The sequence below is a fragment of the Dermatophagoides farinae genome, chromosome 10 (assembly GCF_024713945.1).
Source record: "Dermatophagoides farinae isolate YC_2012a chromosome 10, ASM2471394v1, whole genome shotgun sequence".
NCBI lineage: Eukaryota > Metazoa > Arthropoda > Arachnida > Sarcoptiformes > Pyroglyphidae > Dermatophagoides > Dermatophagoides farinae.
In genome coordinates this window covers 1,664,254-1,683,549 of record NC_134686.1, presented here as the reverse complement: position 1 = coordinate 1,683,549, position 19,296 = coordinate 1,664,254, and the positions used below count along the sequence as shown (strand labels likewise).

The window sequence follows — 19,296 nt, the reverse complement described above, 5'->3', positions numbered from 1 at the left end:
GATCTGATGCAAAAAGATTATTCCAAAATGAACATTCAACAATTAATGGATGAATTAATCATGATAACAAGTGAAAATGATCCATCTGTAATTCAATCAGTGATCGATACATATCTATCAATAAGAAAAAATTATTCTTGATACAAAACAAAACAAAAATATGATCATCATTTGTGATTTTTTATTTATTTAATAATTAAAATGACATAATAATAATTGTAAATTGTAAATTACATTTGTATACATATTGATTGTTGATTCAAATCAACGACAACAACAACAACAACAACAACATTTCAATATGGACGCCATAATCTACTGCTTCTTATCGATGATGATGATGATGATTGATGTGATTCATGTTTTCCTGTTGTCGATGTCATCAATGATGATGATCGTTGTTGATGATCATTGTGTTGTTGTTGTTGTTGTAATGCAGCTGCAAACATTATTTGTATATTTTTCAATGATTCAGTTGTTGTCGTTGACGATGATGATTGATCTATTGGATGTCCAATACCACTGAATAATGATAATGTTGGTGATGTTGATGATTCCTGAAATTTCATCATCGATTGTTGCATTGTTGTTGAATTGTTCATCTGTGACCAAAGAAGATATGATTGTGCAGCAGCAGCAGCAGCAGCAGTAGCTGCTAATGACATTGAATGAATCGATGATTCAATTATTGGTTTTGATGGTGTATTTGTATTTGCCATCGACAATGTTGATTTTTCATTTGGAATCATTAAAGATGTTGGCAGTGGTGGCAGCGGTGGTGGTAGCGGCAGCATCAGCAACGATTGCTGTTTCGATAATGAACGATAATCATCATGATCATGATCATTATTATCGTCACATGAATCAACATCAACATCAACATTAGATGGTGATCCTAGATATAGATAAACGAGAGTGAGAGAGAGAGAGAACCAAAAAAAATTTTTTTTTTGTTTTAATTAATTTCAAAAAGAAAAAAACAAACAAACAAACAAATAAACAACATGCGGCTTGACTCTATTTTTATCTTTTCATCCCAATTTTTATCTTTATCAGCATAATCCTAATTTCTGGATGTTGACAATTTTTCTTTCATTTCATCATTCATAATCATCATCATCATCATCATTATATTTTGTGTAGATAAACACACACACACACACATACACACAGAGAGAGAGATTATGTAAATTGCTTTGAATCATTTTTTTCGTTCAATAGTTTGGTCAGAACCATAATGTACTTGTATAGAATGTGAATATTTTATCCACAGGCTACTGAATTGGTCGTTGATCATCACCACCACCACCACCATCAGCAGCAGCAGTGTGTGTGTGTATTATGGTCAACCAAGCGAAGTTTTTTAGCTAAAAAAACCAAATTCAGGTGAACAAACAACCAAAAAAAAAAAAAAAAAATTGAAAATGATCATTCGCTTCAATGATAATGATAAAAAAGTTGTAGTTTTTTTTTCGTCTTTTTCTTCTTCTTTCTGGTCTTTTAATCATCATCATCATTATGAATGATCATTTTCAATTTTTTTTTTTGGTTATTTGTTCACCTGATTACAAGTTATGTGGTAATTTTTTCACCAAGAAAAAAAAATTCCACTTTTGGCCATTGATGGAATATATGAAATTTTTTTTTTTTTTTTTGGAACAACCAAACAACCAAACAAACCGATTGAGAAATCAATCATATAGATTTTCAAAGAAGAATTGTATGCTACTTTGTATCTATTAATAACTCTCTCTCTCTCTTTATCTCCATCATCATCATCATCATCATCACCTTTTTTTTAAATGGAACACAACAATCATCAATAAATTATATTGGCTAAAAATGGCTAAAAATGATGATTATCATTTATGCATAATGTTTCACCTCATTATCATTTTGTATTTTTTTTTCTCTGTTATCTAGAAGTAGTATATATGTATATATATCCAACCGACCGAATAGGAAAACAATTAAGAAATATAAATCAAATTAGACGTTTATTTTTTTTTGTTGGTTCATTTAATTGTATTTAGATCTATGTTGTTGTCGTCGTCGTCGTTATGGTTGTTGTTTTGGAATTGTGTGTCATGTAAAAAAAAATGACTGATTTGATATATGGATGGATCAAAATTTAATTTTGTTTCGAAACAAAACAAAACAAAAAAAATTGGCAAACAAATGTCGCCTAATTTGTATTTCCGAATTTTCCGAATTGTAAAGAGAAATGATAATATGATGTACCTTCAAGGCAAATTGACAGGTAAATTCAGGTGTTCTATTTTGTTTTCTGTTTTTTGATATGATAATTGTTTATTAGACACGCTAGCGATTCATAATCATAATCATCATCATCATCATCAAGAGCAAGTGAACTAGAAGAAGATTGAAGTGAGTACAAACTTACCTTGTTCTGTAATCGATAAAATTGATGATTTGGATGATTCGGATGATGATGATGATGATTGATCAATTTCATTATAATCATCAAATTCATTATTTGATTTCGATTTCGGTGATATTGTTGTTGTCGATGAATATGATGATGATGGTGATTTTAATGTTGTTTTTGTATTAATTAATTGATTTGAATTTAAATCTTGAGGTAAACCACCAATGCTACCACCACCATCTTCATTATCATTATCATCATCATCACAGTTATGACTATTACCATCACCTGGTCCATTTCGGTTAATTCTGCTGGTAGTGGTGGTGGTGGTGGTGGTGGTTGTTTTTGTTTTTTTCGATGATTTTGTTGATGATGAAATTATTCCATTATGATGATTATCAATAAGTGGCCTTAATGTTGATTGTTGTTGTTGTTGCTGCTGTTGTGGATATGGCCACGATATTTGATTATGATGATAGTGATGGCTATTGTGGTTGTTTTTGTTACGATGGTGTCGATAATTCGTCTTCGTTGTTGTCGTATTATGATGATGACCACCACCACCACCACCACCACCATGATCATCATGATCATCATCATCGTCATTTTTGTCATTATTTTTCAAATTGCAAAGACCTTAAAACAAAACAGAAAAAAAAAAAAAAAAATTCAAGAATGAAACCAGATATTTTTCAGAAAAATTCACGATTTTTTTTTCGTTTTGGTTTAAATTTTTCGAAATACAAAAAACACTAAAACGGTGATTAATTATTAATTTTTTTTTCGTTTTTAATTTCTTGAAAAAAAACTACTACTTTATGGTAAAAGTCGAAGATAATTACGGTGGTCAAACAAATCTCGTGTACGGCACGTATGCCCATTGGCCATCTCGACCATATCATGCACATTACAGTGGAAGACCCGAGGGTCAATTCATTCAATCATTTCAGCTGCAACAAATGAACAACAACAACAACAACAATTTTCGGATGTGGGCTGGTCATTATCGATATCATCATATAAATCATATATTGATGGTCAACAATATTGGACCAAACAAACAACAAAAAAAAAACAAAACAAAAAACAATAGCCAAGTAGGAAAAAAAACTGTAAAAAAAAATCTGACCAAACAAAAAAAAAACTCAAGGTGTGGCATCATTTTGTTAAATGAAAAAAAAAAATTTTTTGTTTCAAACAAACTTTGGAGAAATTCTTCACATTTTCGTTTGTTGCTCAATCAATTTTTTTGGATCGAAATAAACATTAAGTTTTTTTTTGGCCCCAAATTTAACTATTTTTGTTTTGTTTTTGTTTTTTGGTGATGATAATGATGATGATGACGATAATTATCATCATCATCATCATCATTAGATTATTACAACCTATAATTAAAACCAATGTAAACTTGCTAATTCTAATTGCCAAGAGCCCCACAGTGTTTGTTTGGGTTTGATTTTTTTTTTTTTTTGGGTTTTGTTGAAAAAAAAAACAAAATGAAAAAAGTTTTTTTCGTTTGGTTTCAAAATAAATAAATTCCGAAAAATAAATGAATGACACACATACCTTGATTATTATTTGGATGAAATAAATTTATCTTTGTACGTGGTTCACGTGGTCCATCAACAGTTACTTTGATTGCTTTACGATAGAATGCAACAATCATTGGTTTTGTTTGTACAACAATGGACAATGAAAATGATTTACCACGTCCAGAACGAGCAATAAAACGTAAATCATGAAATTTTGCTACACCATTTTTCGTTACAGCCATACCGTTACGTATTTCACCGAAACAATTTTCTTCATTACCGGCTTTCACTTGTACAATGGTACCATCTTTTATTTGACATCCATTACAATCACTTAATATGATCACTTTGAATGTATATGGTAATGATTTATTTAAACGCCAATGTGTTGGTAATTGTGTACAAAGAATATTTGGTGCACCGGTTCTTATTAATGATGATGATGATGATTCCGTTATTGAACCATTTGTTGTTGAACCAAAATAATTATTAATATTTGTATGTTTCAAATATTGATCTATTAATTGATCATTCAATATATCCATATTGATTGATTTTTCATCGAACACATAGAACACAATAGAATCACAGGTTTTTTTTTTGCTGAATTTTGACCGAGAAAAAAATTCTTTAAATCAACCACCACTTGTTGAGATTCCAATGACGATAATCACGATGATTCAATTCAATTTTTTTTTGTCTTTCATCCAAATTCACATCAGGAAAAACCAAACTAACCAACCAGCCAACCTACCATCGACACCCATCTGTATAATCTTGTGTTGTTGTTGTTGTTGTTGTTGTTCGTACACGATCAAACACCATTCAAATTTAAACCAAAAAAAGAAAAAAAAATGAAGATCACAACCACCACCACCACCATCAAAAAAAAAATTCCTACCATCATCAGCATATACCGGGGCATGTATATGCATAGAAGCTAATTACATGCATGAATTGCTGTTGTTGTCTTCTGTGTTGTTGTTGTTGTTGTTGTTGTTGGTCGTGGTCTTTTTTTTCTCTCTCTCTTTCTCACTAGTTTTTTTTTTTGCTAGTCCAAGTCTTTATTGTTCATGTTTTCTTTTTTTTTTTTTTTTTTTTTTGATTTTATTTTATCTTTTATTTTTTTATGTGATTCCGTTGTTTTTTTTCGCCAATGATGATGATGATGATGATATGATGATCTGTAATACGAGGCAAAATTTTGTCGGTTTTTCTTTTTTCATGTTTTGATTGGCCAAATTGGAATTGGTGGTGGTGATGGTGGGTAGTAGTGGCGGCTGCTAAATTTTTTTTTTTTTTTACATTTTCATAAAGTCATAAAAAAATGAAAAAAATTGAATTTACAATCCGGATTCAATGAGAAATTGCGACACAAACAAACAAACAAACAAACAGAAAAAAAACATTTTGTCATGTGTAATGAGCAAATTCTTGGCTGGAAAAAAAAATTTTTTTTTTTTCAAAACTTGGCGACATGTCGATATCGTGGTCGTCAATTAGTTGTTTTTGTCGGTTAAGCTCAAATTGAATCATCATCTGATTTTTTTTTGAATTTTTGAATCTTTTTTTATTATTGTTAGGGCCATACGAATTATTATCATTATCATGATTATTTCTGTCTGTGTGTGTGTGTGTGTGTATAGATGAAATGTTTCGCTGTTGTTGTTGTTGTTGTTGTTGTTGTTGTTTTTTTTACGACCTTTTTTTTATATTTTTTTTTGTGTTTCAAATTTCATTTCGGTTGTTGGTTTTTTTTTCGTTTGTTTTATTATCATTATAAGTTGAAAGAAGAACAAAAAAATAATGTTCATGATCGTCATTGTAAATCATAAAAAATGAATGAAAAAAAAAAATTTTTCATTTTGCCCATCATGGACATCCATATCATGATCATGATCATCATTTGATCATTTGATGATGATCGTCATTATCATCAAATGTGGCGGTACTATTTCTTTGAAAAGTTTTTATTTTCTAATTCTGTTTGTTTGAAATTTTTTTTTATTTTTATTATTATACAACAATTCATGTTTAGGTTTACTTTTTCTTGTTTGTTTTTTTTTTTGCTTGTTTTTTTTTTTTTTTTTTTTTTGTTTGCCGACACCGACCTTGATGGTTTGTGTGCGAAGGATTCACATCAATTTTGGTGGATTGTTTACAAGTGGTGAAGAAGAAAAAAAAAATTTAAATTCCCCATGATAACATTGTTGATGGCCAGATGGCAGCAGATATTCAATGAAATTGAAAATGAAAACAATTGCACATTGTGTGTGTGAGTGTGTTCGAGTGTTTTTATAATTTGAAAATTCATTGAATTTGAATTTGAATTCCAAATCATTTGTAAGGTAAAGATTAATTTTTTTTTTTTTGAATAATAATGATAATCATCATCATTTTTTTTTACCATTTTTGTATTCATAGGAATCAACTTATCAAAATTAATCTATGAACAATGACTGATCAATCATCAACTAGATTGACTACCGAAATAATGGAATTACCACCACCACCACCATCGGATTTCAAGCCAAACACTGATGATTGGCCTGAATATAAACGTAATGTACTTGGTATTATTTATCTTGATGATTTTGATGGCCAAATTGATGATATTAATGAATCATCGAATCAAACTATTGAAATACCATCGCATGGAACAATCGATCCAAATGTACAACCTCAATATCAATGTATTAAATGTGGTAAAATACAAACAAATGAATCGTTGGATGAAATTCATCGAATGAAATGTTTACGTTGTTATAATAAAGCATTCAACAAAATTAGACCAACAAAATGGGTTAAATTTCATGCATATTAAAATGATCTAATTTTTTTTTTTTTTGTCAAAATTTTTGTCTCTTCATTTATGAATGGTTATTTTAATCGCACGTGTTCAATTTCATGATTTCAACAAGTTTTATTATTATTATTTTTGTTTTTTGTTACATTCATTTCAACATTGATTAAAACAAATGGAAAAATCCACAATAACGGTCAAATCAAAACCATTGTCTTTACCATTGCTGGTATTGTATACGCACACTGGATCCATTCCATTTTTAAGCTGGAATTTTGTTCGTAAATACAATGGAATCCTGTTTCGATCCGAACAAGATATGGTCGATGAAATTAATATGGTCAAATTGAATGTTGCAGATTTCTACGATTATTTAGAATCTAATGATCATGATCATCATCTATCTAAGTTAAAATATTTTGAAAATTGTTCATTCCTCATGTCGTTATTTGATCCATTACAATTTTGTTATTTGTACAAAAGTACTGATGATCAGATTGCCATTCACACTTATCATGGTAAAAAAATGCTTTCCGTTGATGATATGTTAAAATTATGTCGATCAATTGGTGTTGAACATGTACAAGCAATTGCCGATATAATTACACCACCTAATGCCGGACGAAAATGGTTAAATAAATCGGTGAATAGATCGTCAAAATTCCTCGACGATACGATTAATCAATATATTTCCGATGATGATAATTCTTCTGGTCAATCGATAAAAATTTGGGCAACACTAACCGGTGGTTATCAATCCGAAAGTCGAGTTCGTGCATGTCAACAGATTTCTGTTCATGCAGATAAATTGCAAGCAATCATTATTGATGGTTTTTTTGGATATATAAAAACCGATGAAGAAAATTTCAATTATTATCATGATATATTATGTCGTGATGTTCTTCAAAATCTTCCGGCAAACATTCCAAAAGCATTATTCGGTATATTATATCCGGATACAATGATCAAATTGATTAAATGTGGAATCGATATTTTTGATAGTTCAATATGTACATTTTTGACCAACAGAGGTCGGGCATTACCATCACCATTGATTTGTGAAAATACTATGAAACTATTATTTGATCGATCAATAACTACTACTACTACTACTATCGATTCTGATATAATCATCAACAATCCAAATCCATCGATAATAATTGATTTAAATAATTTCACATTCAAAGATAATAATCTATTATTGAGTAACAAATGTCAATGTTATACATGTCAAATGGGTTTTACACGTGGCTATATTAATCATCTATTGAAACGAAAAGAGATTAATGCTAATATTTTATTACAAATACATAATCATTATGTATTGACAAAATTTTTTCATCAATTAAAACGAATAATACAAACCGGAAACTTTGATCAATTGCTAGTCAATAGTCATATAAATGTTGACAATATAACACAATGTTATAAATCACAGCCACCATCAATGAATGGAATCAATTGAAAAAATGGATACATACCAATATAATAATATTGACCATATGTCTGCAAATAAACTAAATTCAATCATCATGAATCAAATATCGATGAATGCAGAATCAAAATGAAAAACCAAAAAAAGAAATGACCATCTTATTTCATAACAAAAATCACATGACAGCTGTACTTGAAATCAATTTTTTTTTTTGCTACCAAAAAACAAAAAAAACCGATAATTAATCATTTCATAATGATAATGAGATATCATATGATATGATATGATATGATGATGATGATTTTCGTGTTCATTTTATTTTCAAATAATAAAAAATTATTCTCTAAATTCAAAACACACAACGAATTCAACGAAGCAGAAAATAAAATCTTATTATTAGTCGAAGGTCATGAAACAAAACAAAAAAAAAATCTTTCATCATGGTTTTTTTATTTTCATAGATAATCTCTTGAAATATAATAATCATTATTATTAGACAAACGATAACGACAACGACAACGACAACGACACGACAACAAAAAAATGATTAATAGTTTTCTTTCGTGGATTCTTTCGTTTTGGATCTAAATTTGGAATTCTGTTTTTTTTTTTCTCGGATCCGATTTGGTGCGCAATTTTTTTCATTTCATATTGAATTATATTGTTTTTTTTTTATTCTAGTATCATCTTAGATAATGATTATTTCGAGGTGAATGATGGATTCGTTTCTTTTATTTGGCATTTTTCGTTTTTTTTTCATATTAAGAAACGAAAAATCTATCGTATCATTGCGTTTGTGTGTGTGTGTGTGTTGTTGGTTTTTTTCCATTGATTTCATTTTCTTTGTTTCTAGCGTGTTGCAAAAAAAAAAAAAAAATGTCTGTTCATGATTTTAAGAAATGTGGATGAAAAAAAAAACTTATCAGTAACATAACAGTGTAATATTTATATATCGATCAATTGTTGATCGATTAATCGATTGTTTAAAATTGTTTAAATTTAGTGAAGAATTTGTTGCATTTTGAATCATCATTTAAATGTTAAACACTACACATACATACACACACACACATATGTATGCACTAACAATAAACAAGAATATTCTATATTCTGTAATTCTGTACACACACACACACACACACACACACAAATTACCAATTGTTATCATCATCATCATCATCATCGCCATTGTTGTTGTTGTTGCCATTTTAAATTCCTTAAAATCAATGATCATTAAATTAGTGATAATTAATTCCCTTATTTTTATTTCCTCATTTGTATACCGAAAAAAGAAGAAGAAGAAGAAGAAAAAAAAATTTGCTAAAAATAAAAAACATGTGAGCGAAAAACAAAAAAAAAAAAAACAAATGCCGAAAAATCCAATGCCAATGGTTAATCTTGTTTTATATATCGAAAAAAAAAGACAAAATCATCATTTCTTTGAATCTAATTTAACGATATATTCCTGGAAAATGCAAGAGAAAAAAAAAGATTTTTTTCTCTTGCATTTTACAGCAAAAATCATACACATACTTTTTTTTGGGGATTTTTTTTTGGAGATTTTTTTTCTGGTTGGTCTTGAATGAGTTTCCTGTGTGTGTGTATTGATGAAAAACAAGAAAAAAAAATTCGTCATTGTGGTAATAATTGAATCGATTTTTTTTTTTTTTTTTTTTTGGTTAAATTCATTGAAAAGACATTGAATTCAGATCAGATCTAGATTATGATTGCATTGATTATGCAATTACAAGTGTGTTCGTGTGTGTGTGTGTGTGTGTGTTGCAAAAATACAATGAACTCTGAACATGCTAAACTACTGCTGAAATAGTTTTCCAATTTTCATTTGTCTCTTTTTTTGAAACAAAACAAAAAAAACGATGACGACAAAATTTTCAAATTTCTTTGATACTTTACAAACTTTTTTTGCTAACGGTTTCTCTCCACTTTTTTCTTCTCTTTCTCTTTCTTTTTTCTTCTATTTAACTATCATAACTTGTTGAACAAGTTATCCAAATCATCATTATATCATAATCATATTCGATATATCAATATGTGTGTGTGTGTGTGTTGATTTTACGAAAGAAAAAAAAATTGATGTTGCAAATGAATCGATTATGGGGCGAAACAAACAAACAAAAAAAATGAAAAAAAAAATCAAGCAATTCAAGGTTAACATAGTTGTAATATGCAAAAAAAAAATACTAATGTATCTAATGTAAGTATGACCAAAAAAAAAAAAAAAATTTTTTGAATTTCTCAATAAATTGATTTTTTGATCATTTGTATGGATCTTGTATGTTCATATTTGTCAATACAATCGTTCCATTTTTTTACAATTTTCTTACAAAAAAAAATTTTTTTTTTCACTTGTCGTTTAACTTATGTTCCATTGATTCGATAAATTAACGATATCGACAACAACAACAACAACAACAACAACAACAATAATAACGACTAGAAACTACAACCACGACGACAATGTTTTATTCATCATCAAAATCATTCATTACGTTCATTGTTTTCATTATTTTCATATTTAATTTTTGTTTATTAATTTCTAATAAAGTTGATTGTGGTAAAAAAAAATCCAATAAAAATAATAGAAATAATAAAAATGATGATGAATGTTCGGCCGATGTACGAGAAAAATTCGACAATAATGTAGCCAAATTAATGAGTCTTGGCCCTAATGGTCGCCATTGGCCAGAAACTGAACCAGAACATGATGATTATTGTGCGTAAGTGTTCAATTCATTCATCGATTCATTGATTTGAGTCATGGTTATGTGAAATTTTTTTTTTTAAATTTTCAATTTCAAAAATAGTGAAACAAAACGTTTAAATCAACATCTTGATGATTATAAAACAACATGTTCATCTGGTCCATCCAAAGAATTTGCATCAATCATATTGTTTTCATTAAGACGTGTAACTAGGCAATATTGTCGTAAAACGGCAGCAAACAAACGTAAACATACGAAATTATTTGCAATGTATACATGTTCAAATCAATTATCAAATCAAACTGGTGAATGTTTGGAAAAATATATTGATTCATTATTATCGACAGTAAAATTATCGACAATTGAACAGAAAATTCCATATACATGTTGGTATGTATCGATCAATCAATTCGAAAACTTTTTTGATCATTTCGATGCATTGTTTTTTTTCATTTTTTTTCCATTTTTTTTCATCAATTTCACAATAGCAATTATTTTGAACTATTAAAATGTACTGATGATGTTTTCCATTCCGAGGTTAAATGTGCCGATTCATCAGAAACATTTCAAGAATTTGTACGTACAATATTCGATGATATAATCAATGTTGCTTGCGGTGATTATGTTGAATTTAGTGATAAATGTCAACAATTGCCAATATTATCATTACCAGTACAAAGAAAAAATCAAAAACGTCCAAAATCAATATTAATACCATTGATTGAAATTTGGGATCAATCTGCATCGACCAAAACTAACTGACTGGATGACTAGATCATTGAATCTCCTCGGGGTCATTGTCATTTTTTTTTGCTTTCATTGCTGTCATCATCATAATCATCATCAAATTGGTAAACGGGGAAAAAAAAATCTGACCTTTCAGTGGAATCGTTGGGCACAATTGGAATTTCATTTTCATTTGTTTTATCGATATTTTTTTTTATCTTTTAAAAAAATAAAATTCTAGCTATTAATTTTACTCCTACTTGATGCGAAATTATCATCATCATCATAAACTAATAAATCCAATCCAAATGCTTAGAACGCAGTCATATGTGTTTTTTTATTTTCTGGCGATGATGTCAAATGTCATCATCATCATCATCATCATCAACAGGATTTTTGAACTTTGGACAAGGTCCTGTGTTTTCAATTTCATTTTTTTTTTTTTTTTTTTTGGTTTCCTGTGTTGTTTCCTTTGTGTGTATGTAGGTTTTCGTTTTCTCATTTTTACCAATGGATCATTGGATGATTATCATTTGAAAAGTTATCAAAAAAAAAAAAAAAAAAAAAAAAAAAAAAAATTTCTGTTGGTGTTCAATAAATGTTTATATAGAAATTAAATTCAAGTATCATTTTTTTTCGTCCAAGCTGAATGTGTGTGTGTGTGTGTGTGTACTGTTTATTTATTATTTGGTCGATTGGTCTTTTTATATTTGTTTTGATCAAGATTAAAACACACACACACACAGGAACGAACAAAATTGTTGGCCAAAATATAGCAGGATGGACTATCTTTGTGTGTGTAGAAAAAAAAATTTTTCGAATTATCTAGACTTATGTACCAAAAAAAAAAAAAAAAAAATTTCCAAAAAAAAATTCTTTCAACAAACAAAACATTGTGGTAATATATAGGAAAAAAAACCATCTCAAATACATTTATAACTACAAAACAAAAACACACAAACACACACACACACACAGATAATGGACATAGAGATCTATTCAATGTTCATCAATATAAAAATCAATGAAAACGATTTCAATCATAATCATCATCATCATCATTAATTTGACCACAAAACGATTGACCATCAGCATCAAGCTTTATTCATTCATTTTATTTTTATTTTTTGCTTTAAATACACGAATACACACACACACACACACACACACACACAAACTGTCCATTGAATTGAAAAGAAAAATTTTCCAAATTTTTTTTTCGCTTGGCTAACCATAAAGGATAATAACAACAACAACAACAAAAATGAAAATGAAATATTTACCAATCATTTTATTATCGATATTAAATTGGTTTGTAGCCAATATTTGGATTGTTGCTGCAGTCAATACACAATCATCATCATTATCATCATCATCGAATTCATCATCATCATCATCATTAAGCTCAAAATGTTCATCATCAGTACTTGAAGCGTATGATCATGATATGGCTAAATTGATGACCATTGGTCAACGTATATGGCCAGAAAGCTATCAGGATAGTAAAAAATTCTGTATGTAAGTGAAAAAAATCACAATAAATGAAAATGAAAATCTAAAATAAATTTGTTTGTAATCGTTCCATTTTTTTCAATTATTACTATCTATCGATATTATGATTGAACCAAAAAAAAAAAAAAAATTCCAGTGAAAGTCGTCGATTACATGATAAAATAAATCAATATAAAAATCGTTGTTCCATTGGTACGGCCAAACAATTTACATCGGTAATCATTTATTCAATACAACGTGCACATAAAACATATTGCCCAAAACAAGCGAATAAAAAAGTGATCAATTTTTTTAAAGCACAATCATGCACTAATCGTGTAATGAATCAGACAACAAAATGTTTGAATCATTATATTGATCAATTGCAGGCAATTATAAGGGCACCTATTGTCAAACAAATTCCACATGTTTGTTGGTAAGTTTGTTTTGTTTTTGTTACTTTTTATAACGTTTTTTCCTCCACATTTTCATCATCATCATCATCGTCATTACTATAGCCAATACTTTGAAATGCTGAAATGTTTTGATAAAGAATATGAAAAAATACCAAATTGTTCAGAATCGGCTGAAATATTCAACAATTTTGTACGACAAATATTTGATGATATCGTAAATCTATCATGTCAAGATTATAATGAATCAACTGATCGTTGTGAACATTTAGGACAGCCACCATCATTATTGTTGACTAAAAAGAAACATTTTAAATCATTCATATTACCATTGATCGATATTTGGAATCAAGTGGATGGCCAAAAATAATAACTGATGATGATGATGAATAACAAAGAGCCACACATTTACGCACACCCAAAAAACATTTTCCCATTATAATTATTTGATGGAAAAAAAATGTATCAAAATAAAAATTTTCGAAAACAAAAACAGAAAAAAATTAACAAGAAAAATGTCCCGTGTTTTCGTCATTTTTTTTTCGTCGTTGCCATATGGAAAAATTTATATTTACCAAACATTCGACATTTCAATTTTGCACAGTGTATGAAACATTCCCTGGTTAGTAGTGGTGAGATTTCATATTCCATTTGAAATTGATGAAATCATTTAATCCGTTTGTTGTTGTTGTTGTTTTGAAACAAAATATTCAAATAGAACAAAAAAAAACAGAATCGACAAAAGTAAAAAACAAAATTCAGTGTGATGATGAATGATTTGTGTGGAAAATTTCTTCATCACCGATGCTTTCACACACACACACATTGAGATAACACTTTCCCCATTCACTTTTTTTTGGGGCACAAACTCATGACAAATACAAAAAAAAACGTCATATGAAACCAAATACAAATGACAAATGATGTGGAAATAAATTTTGACATAAATCTGGTTATTACAATTATTAAATGTGGGAGGGTGGGGGAGGGTTGAGTGAAAAAAAAGATAAATTGTTGAAAATTATTTTTTTTGTGCGTGTAAGCGCGTGTTTTAAAGATAAATTAAATATATATACCACATACGCCAGAATAATATAAAACGTCAATGGTAACATAGACAGAAAAAAAATCCAATCTTTTTTATGCGTGTGTTTGTGTGTGTGTGTGTTTGTAAAAAGGGGTGTAATATTTTGTTGTTGTTGATCGTTAATTTTTAGATTAATTTCTCTCCAAAAAAACATTTGTGTGCAAAGGGGAGAGAGAGAGAGAGAGAGAAGTAGATTTTTTTTCCTCAATCATAATTCATTCGTAGTCGTCGTCATCATCGTGTAACATACGGTAATGATTTTGATGTGAATTTTATTTTCATTTTCATTTTTTTTTTTGTTGTTGAAAACACATGGCGCCTACTTTATGGTTATTGTTTGTTATGTTTCAATGACGATGATGACTGTTTTTTTTTTTGTTGTATTTCAATATCAACCATCATCATTTCGTTTATGATTAGAACGAAAAAAAAACAACAGCAACAATGACAATTGGAAATCTATAGTTTTGTTTTCAGTGAATGAAATGAAAAACCTTCACACACACACACACACATAAAAATTGAATATCAAATGAAAAAAAAATTGATTGAAAACCAATAAATGGATTACCTATCTATCGATCTATTTATTGGTTGTTTGTTAAACAAAACAAAGCAAAAAAAAAAATCTCATTATTCATTCGACTTGAATTGTCATTTACACACACACACAGGTACACAATAATGGTGATGTTGGTAGGAATTTTTTTGTGTTATTATTCAAGGTAAACATTCATTGATCATTCTGGTCCTGCATACACCGTTTATTGATTTGGCAATATCAAGAAAATTTTTACTGAGAAAATTTAATTGAGAAAAAAAAATAACAAAATCAATCAGATCCTGAAAGGAACCTATCAGATTTCATGTGTGTGTGTGTGTGTGTGTGTGACAAAGAAAGTGGATGAAAATCAATCTTAAATTTTTCTGAAACTTTCTTTTTTTTCTTCTTCTTGTCTTTCTTGTTGTGACAGAAACAATTGCCAATTGCTGTCACAACATCAATAGTACAGTAATTAAAATTTTCAAATGAAATTTTTTTTCACTTTACAAATTTTCATGAAATTTTATCCTATTATCAAGAATATGTACCCATTCAATTTTTTTCAGTTTTTACACAATGATATCACGACAAACACGGTAAATCCATTTTATCAGACAGAAAATAATAATAGGATGCCAAAAGGAATTTTTTTTTCGTTTTTCAACCAGAAATGCTCATTTTCTATGTCGAAAATGTTTTTTTCATTATGATTACATAAAACAACAAATGATGCAACAATTTAAGAAAGTGAAACAAAAAACAAAAGAATAAAACAGAAAAATCATAACCAACGAATACAGAATTCAATCATTTTTATGTTTAGATTATTCATTGTCTCAATGGAATTGATTTATATATTGTGGAATCTTAGTGTGAACAAAAGAAAAAAAATTGATATAATTTCATTCTTAATGAGTTTTGCTAATGTTGTTGTTGTTGTTGTTGTTGTTGTTGTTGTCGTTTTTGTTGTTGTTGTCGTTGTAGTTTATTAGTGGTGATGATAAATTGAATATAAATAAAATGATGATGATCAATTTGGCTGTTCATAAAATAGTTTTTTTTTCTATATAGCACAATGTTTATGTAATGTTTTTTTTTTATTTTTCTTTTGTTCATGTTGAATTTAATTAATGAAATGGATGGATTCATTTTTGTGGTTATATTTAGTGATATGAATTTTTTTTTTTTTTTTTGATTATGACCGTGTGTGTGTGTGTGTAATCGATTCTAGATAGATAGAATAAAACACACACACACACACACACACACACACACAAAGAATTTTTTCATTCTTTTTTTGATGTGTTTTAAAACGGGAGGGGGAAAAAAATTTCACTTTCGGATTTTTTCTTGAAAATATCCGATTCGAAATTTTAATTTGATTTGTTTGAAGGGGACTGGTTTTTTTGGGGGTGGTGAGCGAATATATACAATTATTCCACATTGATGTGTTTTTTTTTTTTCTTTTCATGAATTGTGATTGCATTTTGTTGTTGTTGTTGAATACATTATTCTCTATTATTGGGTAGATAAAACGATCCAAAAAAAAAAATTGACAAAAAGCACACCAAAACAATTGTATAATTCATTTTGTTTTGAATTGCAATAGAATTGGTGGGAAAAAAAGCCATAAATAAATCAATATTCAATATCGTTATCGAGTGTGTGTGATAAGATGCGAAAATATGAAATATTTCTCATGTTCTAACAAACAGCACAAATTATTTATTCACCGGAAAATAAGTGTTTTTTGTTTCGTTGTTTTTGTTTCATCACCATATACCGGTTGATGATGATTTCTATCCATTATTTGTTGGTCAATTGTTGTTTATCAATCTCTCTCTCTCTCTCTCTCTCTATATGAATTAATATTAGTTTTTTTCCACCCATTTTACCATTGATAATCATTCATTTTGAAGCAACAAACAACTATGAATGACGTCATCATCATTGATTGTATCTGTATTGAATTTGCCGTTATGAAATTGATTATGAATGATGACGACGATGATGATGATGAATTAATGAATGACAACATTCAAGCCAAAATTGTTGATTATTTCATCAGCATGGTAATTAACAAAAAAAAATGAATTCTTTTTAATTGCTTCCAGGCTTTTCCAGTGAACAAGAAAAAAAAATTTAGTTTTTTTTCTGAATTTAAATTTTATTCTTTTAACCAAAATTTAAAAAAAAACTTTACATGACCAATGGTCAATCTGTGTGTGTGTGTGTGTCGTACTATTTCAACCATTGTTTTCTTCTTTTTTTTGCGTAATAAAATGAGCGAATAACCAAAATGAATTGTCCCATGGTCATTAAAATTAACTATTTTTTTTTACTTTTCTTTACCATTATTCAGTTGTCAAACTACCGTTTTTTTTTCGTTTGTTTGTTTGTTTTTTTTTTGGACATTTAGTTTTATTTTCTTTTTTTTTTATTCTGTTTTAATCTGATCTGAACTGGTTTTTGTTCTCTATCTCTCTCACTCTGGAACTTGTCTTCCGCTTGTTTCTGGGTTGTTTTTTTATCGTTTTTTTTGTTGTTTTTCTATGGTTCCAAAATACATTATGGTTCAATGGAACAAAGTTGACAGTTGTTTTGTTGTTGTTGTTGTTGTCGTCGTCGTTTGAAAATGGAAAAAAAAGTGAAAAAAAAACAACAACAACAGCCACAATTAATGTATGAAATGAAATGACCTGAATTTGAATGAAAATTTCTTTTTTTCTTTTTTTTTTTTTTCGTTGGCCACTGATTAAGCATTCTATGTGAAAATAAAAGTTGTTTGGTTATTAAAGCACATCACATTAAATCTGAAAATTTTAGTTCACACTTTTAATTTTTCAACTACTACTATTATTATCATATCTATGTGTGGTATATACATTAACCGAAATTAAAAAAAAAATTGAAAAAATTTCAAAATTTCTGTTGTACTTGAACAAGCTTCAGATTCAAACTTTAAACTTTTTTTTGAATTTTTCAATTATTAATGCAATGATTACGAGAATTTTTTTTTTTTTTTTTTGGTCTATCATCCAATCGGATGATTATAATCGGCTTGAAATTGAATTCTTGTCGTGAAAAAATACATTGAATGAATACCGTGGTAGCCAAAAACAATACCGGAAGCAGCAGTTAACTTTGCACTTAATTTTTTTTTCAATATACATTATTTATATGTGAATGAAGAATATTAGAATCGGTAAAGTTGTAGTTGTTTGCTGTTGTTGTTGTTGTATTCAAGTATGTATTCAAAATATCTACCCAGGTACATTGTGGAAAAACTTTACCTTTGATTTACATTTTTTTTTCCTTCTTGAAAAACAAATAATAAAAATCTGATGACATAATCATTCGAGAATAAAAAAAAAAAACAAAACAATTATCATCCACCATTGTTTGGTTTGTTCATTCAGAATTGTAGAATTTATTTTTTTGTCTGACTATTCACGTTCCGCCTCCTCTTGGTAATTTCAGAGAAAGAATATAAAAATACAAATTTTCTTTTTATTTTTTCTGTCGTCTGTATTTTTATATAATACAGAATCAAGTAGTTCTCTCTCTCTCTGTGTGTGTGTGTAAGTGTGTATGACCGCGCACATCCAACAAGAATCATCGACGCCGTCATATTCTTATTCTTATTTTAGAATCAAATCGCACACACACACACACACATCATCAGCCACTGAACAACGTTTATCATCACATTTTCAATTCAGTCATCCATTCATTCATTCATTCATTCATTGAAATACTCCGGCAATCTTATCGATCCATTCGCATTGTTTGAATTTTGAAAATTTTGAATTTCATTTCATTTCAAATTTTTTTTTTCATGTTTGATGAAGAGAAAAAAATCTTTTATTTGTCTGTCTGTGTGTGTGCGTGTTGCAGTTGTATATTCTGCAAATTCTGCTTCTTCTTTTTTTTTTTTTTTTTTTTTTGGTGAAAAAAAGTGATTTTTCATAAACAAAACAACAACAACAACAACAACATCAGCATCATCAGAATAATTTAGCAACAAATCTTGTGCATCTAATGAATATTCTTGTTGTTGTTATTGTTTTCAAAAAATTTATTGTTCAAATTTTTTATCAAAAAAAAATTTATTTTTTTTGTTGACGTTTTCAATTTTTTTTTTATTCTGTGC

The 19,296-nt window shown here is 28.5% G+C and overlaps 5 protein-coding genes across 7 annotated transcripts; 4 read left to right on the top strand and 1 right to left on the bottom strand.

Moving 5' to 3' along the window:
- Nucleotides 1-159: 159 nt before the first annotated feature.
- On the bottom strand, nucleotides 160-4,518 carry LOC124491135 (uncharacterized). The gene is made up of 3 exons (XM_075734465.1): nucleotides 3,956-4,518; nucleotides 2,405-3,025; nucleotides 160-895 (listed from the first exon to the last, which is right to left on the bottom strand). Exons 1-3 carry the CDS (start codon nucleotides 4,464-4,466, stop codon nucleotides 297-299), a joined length of 1,731 nt encoding a protein of 576 aa, XP_075590580.1. The 5' UTR covers nucleotides 4,467-4,518; the 3' UTR covers nucleotides 160-296.
- Nucleotides 4,519-6,159: 1,641 nt separating this feature from the next.
- On the top strand, nucleotides 6,160-6,750 carry LOC124490527 (uncharacterized). Of its 2 annotated transcripts, none has more exons than XM_047053049.2 (2): nucleotides 6,160-6,269; nucleotides 6,346-6,750. In XM_047053049.2, the coding sequence occupies exon 2, from the start codon at nucleotides 6,377-6,379 to the stop codon at nucleotides 6,743-6,745; it is 369 nt and encodes a 122-aa protein (XP_046909005.2). In that variant the 5' UTR covers nucleotides 6,160-6,269; nucleotides 6,346-6,376; the 3' UTR covers nucleotides 6,746-6,750. The 2 variants fall into 2 exon arrangements, with proteins under 2 accessions (XP_046909005.2, XP_075590588.1); XM_075734473.1 differs by having other exon boundaries at nucleotides 6,193-6,264.
- A 2-nt stretch (nucleotides 6,751-6,752) lies between these two features.
- Nucleotides 6,753-8,508, top strand: LOC124490516 (queuine tRNA-ribosyltransferase accessory subunit 2). The gene has a single exon (XM_047053038.2). The coding sequence runs from the start codon at nucleotides 6,900-6,902 to the stop codon at nucleotides 8,187-8,189; it is 1,290 nt and encodes a 429-aa protein (XP_046908994.2). The 5' UTR covers nucleotides 6,753-6,899; the 3' UTR covers nucleotides 8,190-8,508.
- Nucleotides 8,509-10,166: 1,658 nt separating this feature from the next.
- Nucleotides 10,167-11,917, top strand: LOC124490519 (uncharacterized). 2 transcript variants are annotated; one of them, XM_047053043.2, is made up of 4 exons: nucleotides 10,167-10,374; nucleotides 10,618-10,897; nucleotides 10,985-11,272; nucleotides 11,371-11,917. In XM_047053043.2, the coding sequence occupies exons 2-4, from the start codon at nucleotides 10,638-10,640 to the stop codon at nucleotides 11,642-11,644; spliced, it is 822 nt and encodes a 273-aa protein (XP_046908999.1). In that variant the 5' UTR covers nucleotides 10,167-10,374; nucleotides 10,618-10,637; the 3' UTR covers nucleotides 11,645-11,917. The 2 variants fall into 2 exon arrangements, with proteins under 2 accessions (XP_046908999.1, XP_046908998.1); XM_047053042.2 differs by lacking the exon at nucleotides 10,167-10,374 and having other exon boundaries at nucleotides 10,438-10,897.
- A 681-nt stretch (nucleotides 11,918-12,598) lies between these two features.
- LOC124490521 (uncharacterized) lies at nucleotides 12,599-14,302 on the top strand. The gene is made up of 3 exons (XM_047053044.2): nucleotides 12,599-13,126; nucleotides 13,257-13,535; nucleotides 13,618-14,302. The coding sequence occupies exons 1-3, from the start codon at nucleotides 12,873-12,875 to the stop codon at nucleotides 13,880-13,882; spliced, it is 798 nt and encodes a 265-aa protein (XP_046909000.1). The 5' UTR covers nucleotides 12,599-12,872; the 3' UTR covers nucleotides 13,883-14,302.
- Nucleotides 14,303-19,296: the final 4,994 nt, after the last annotated feature.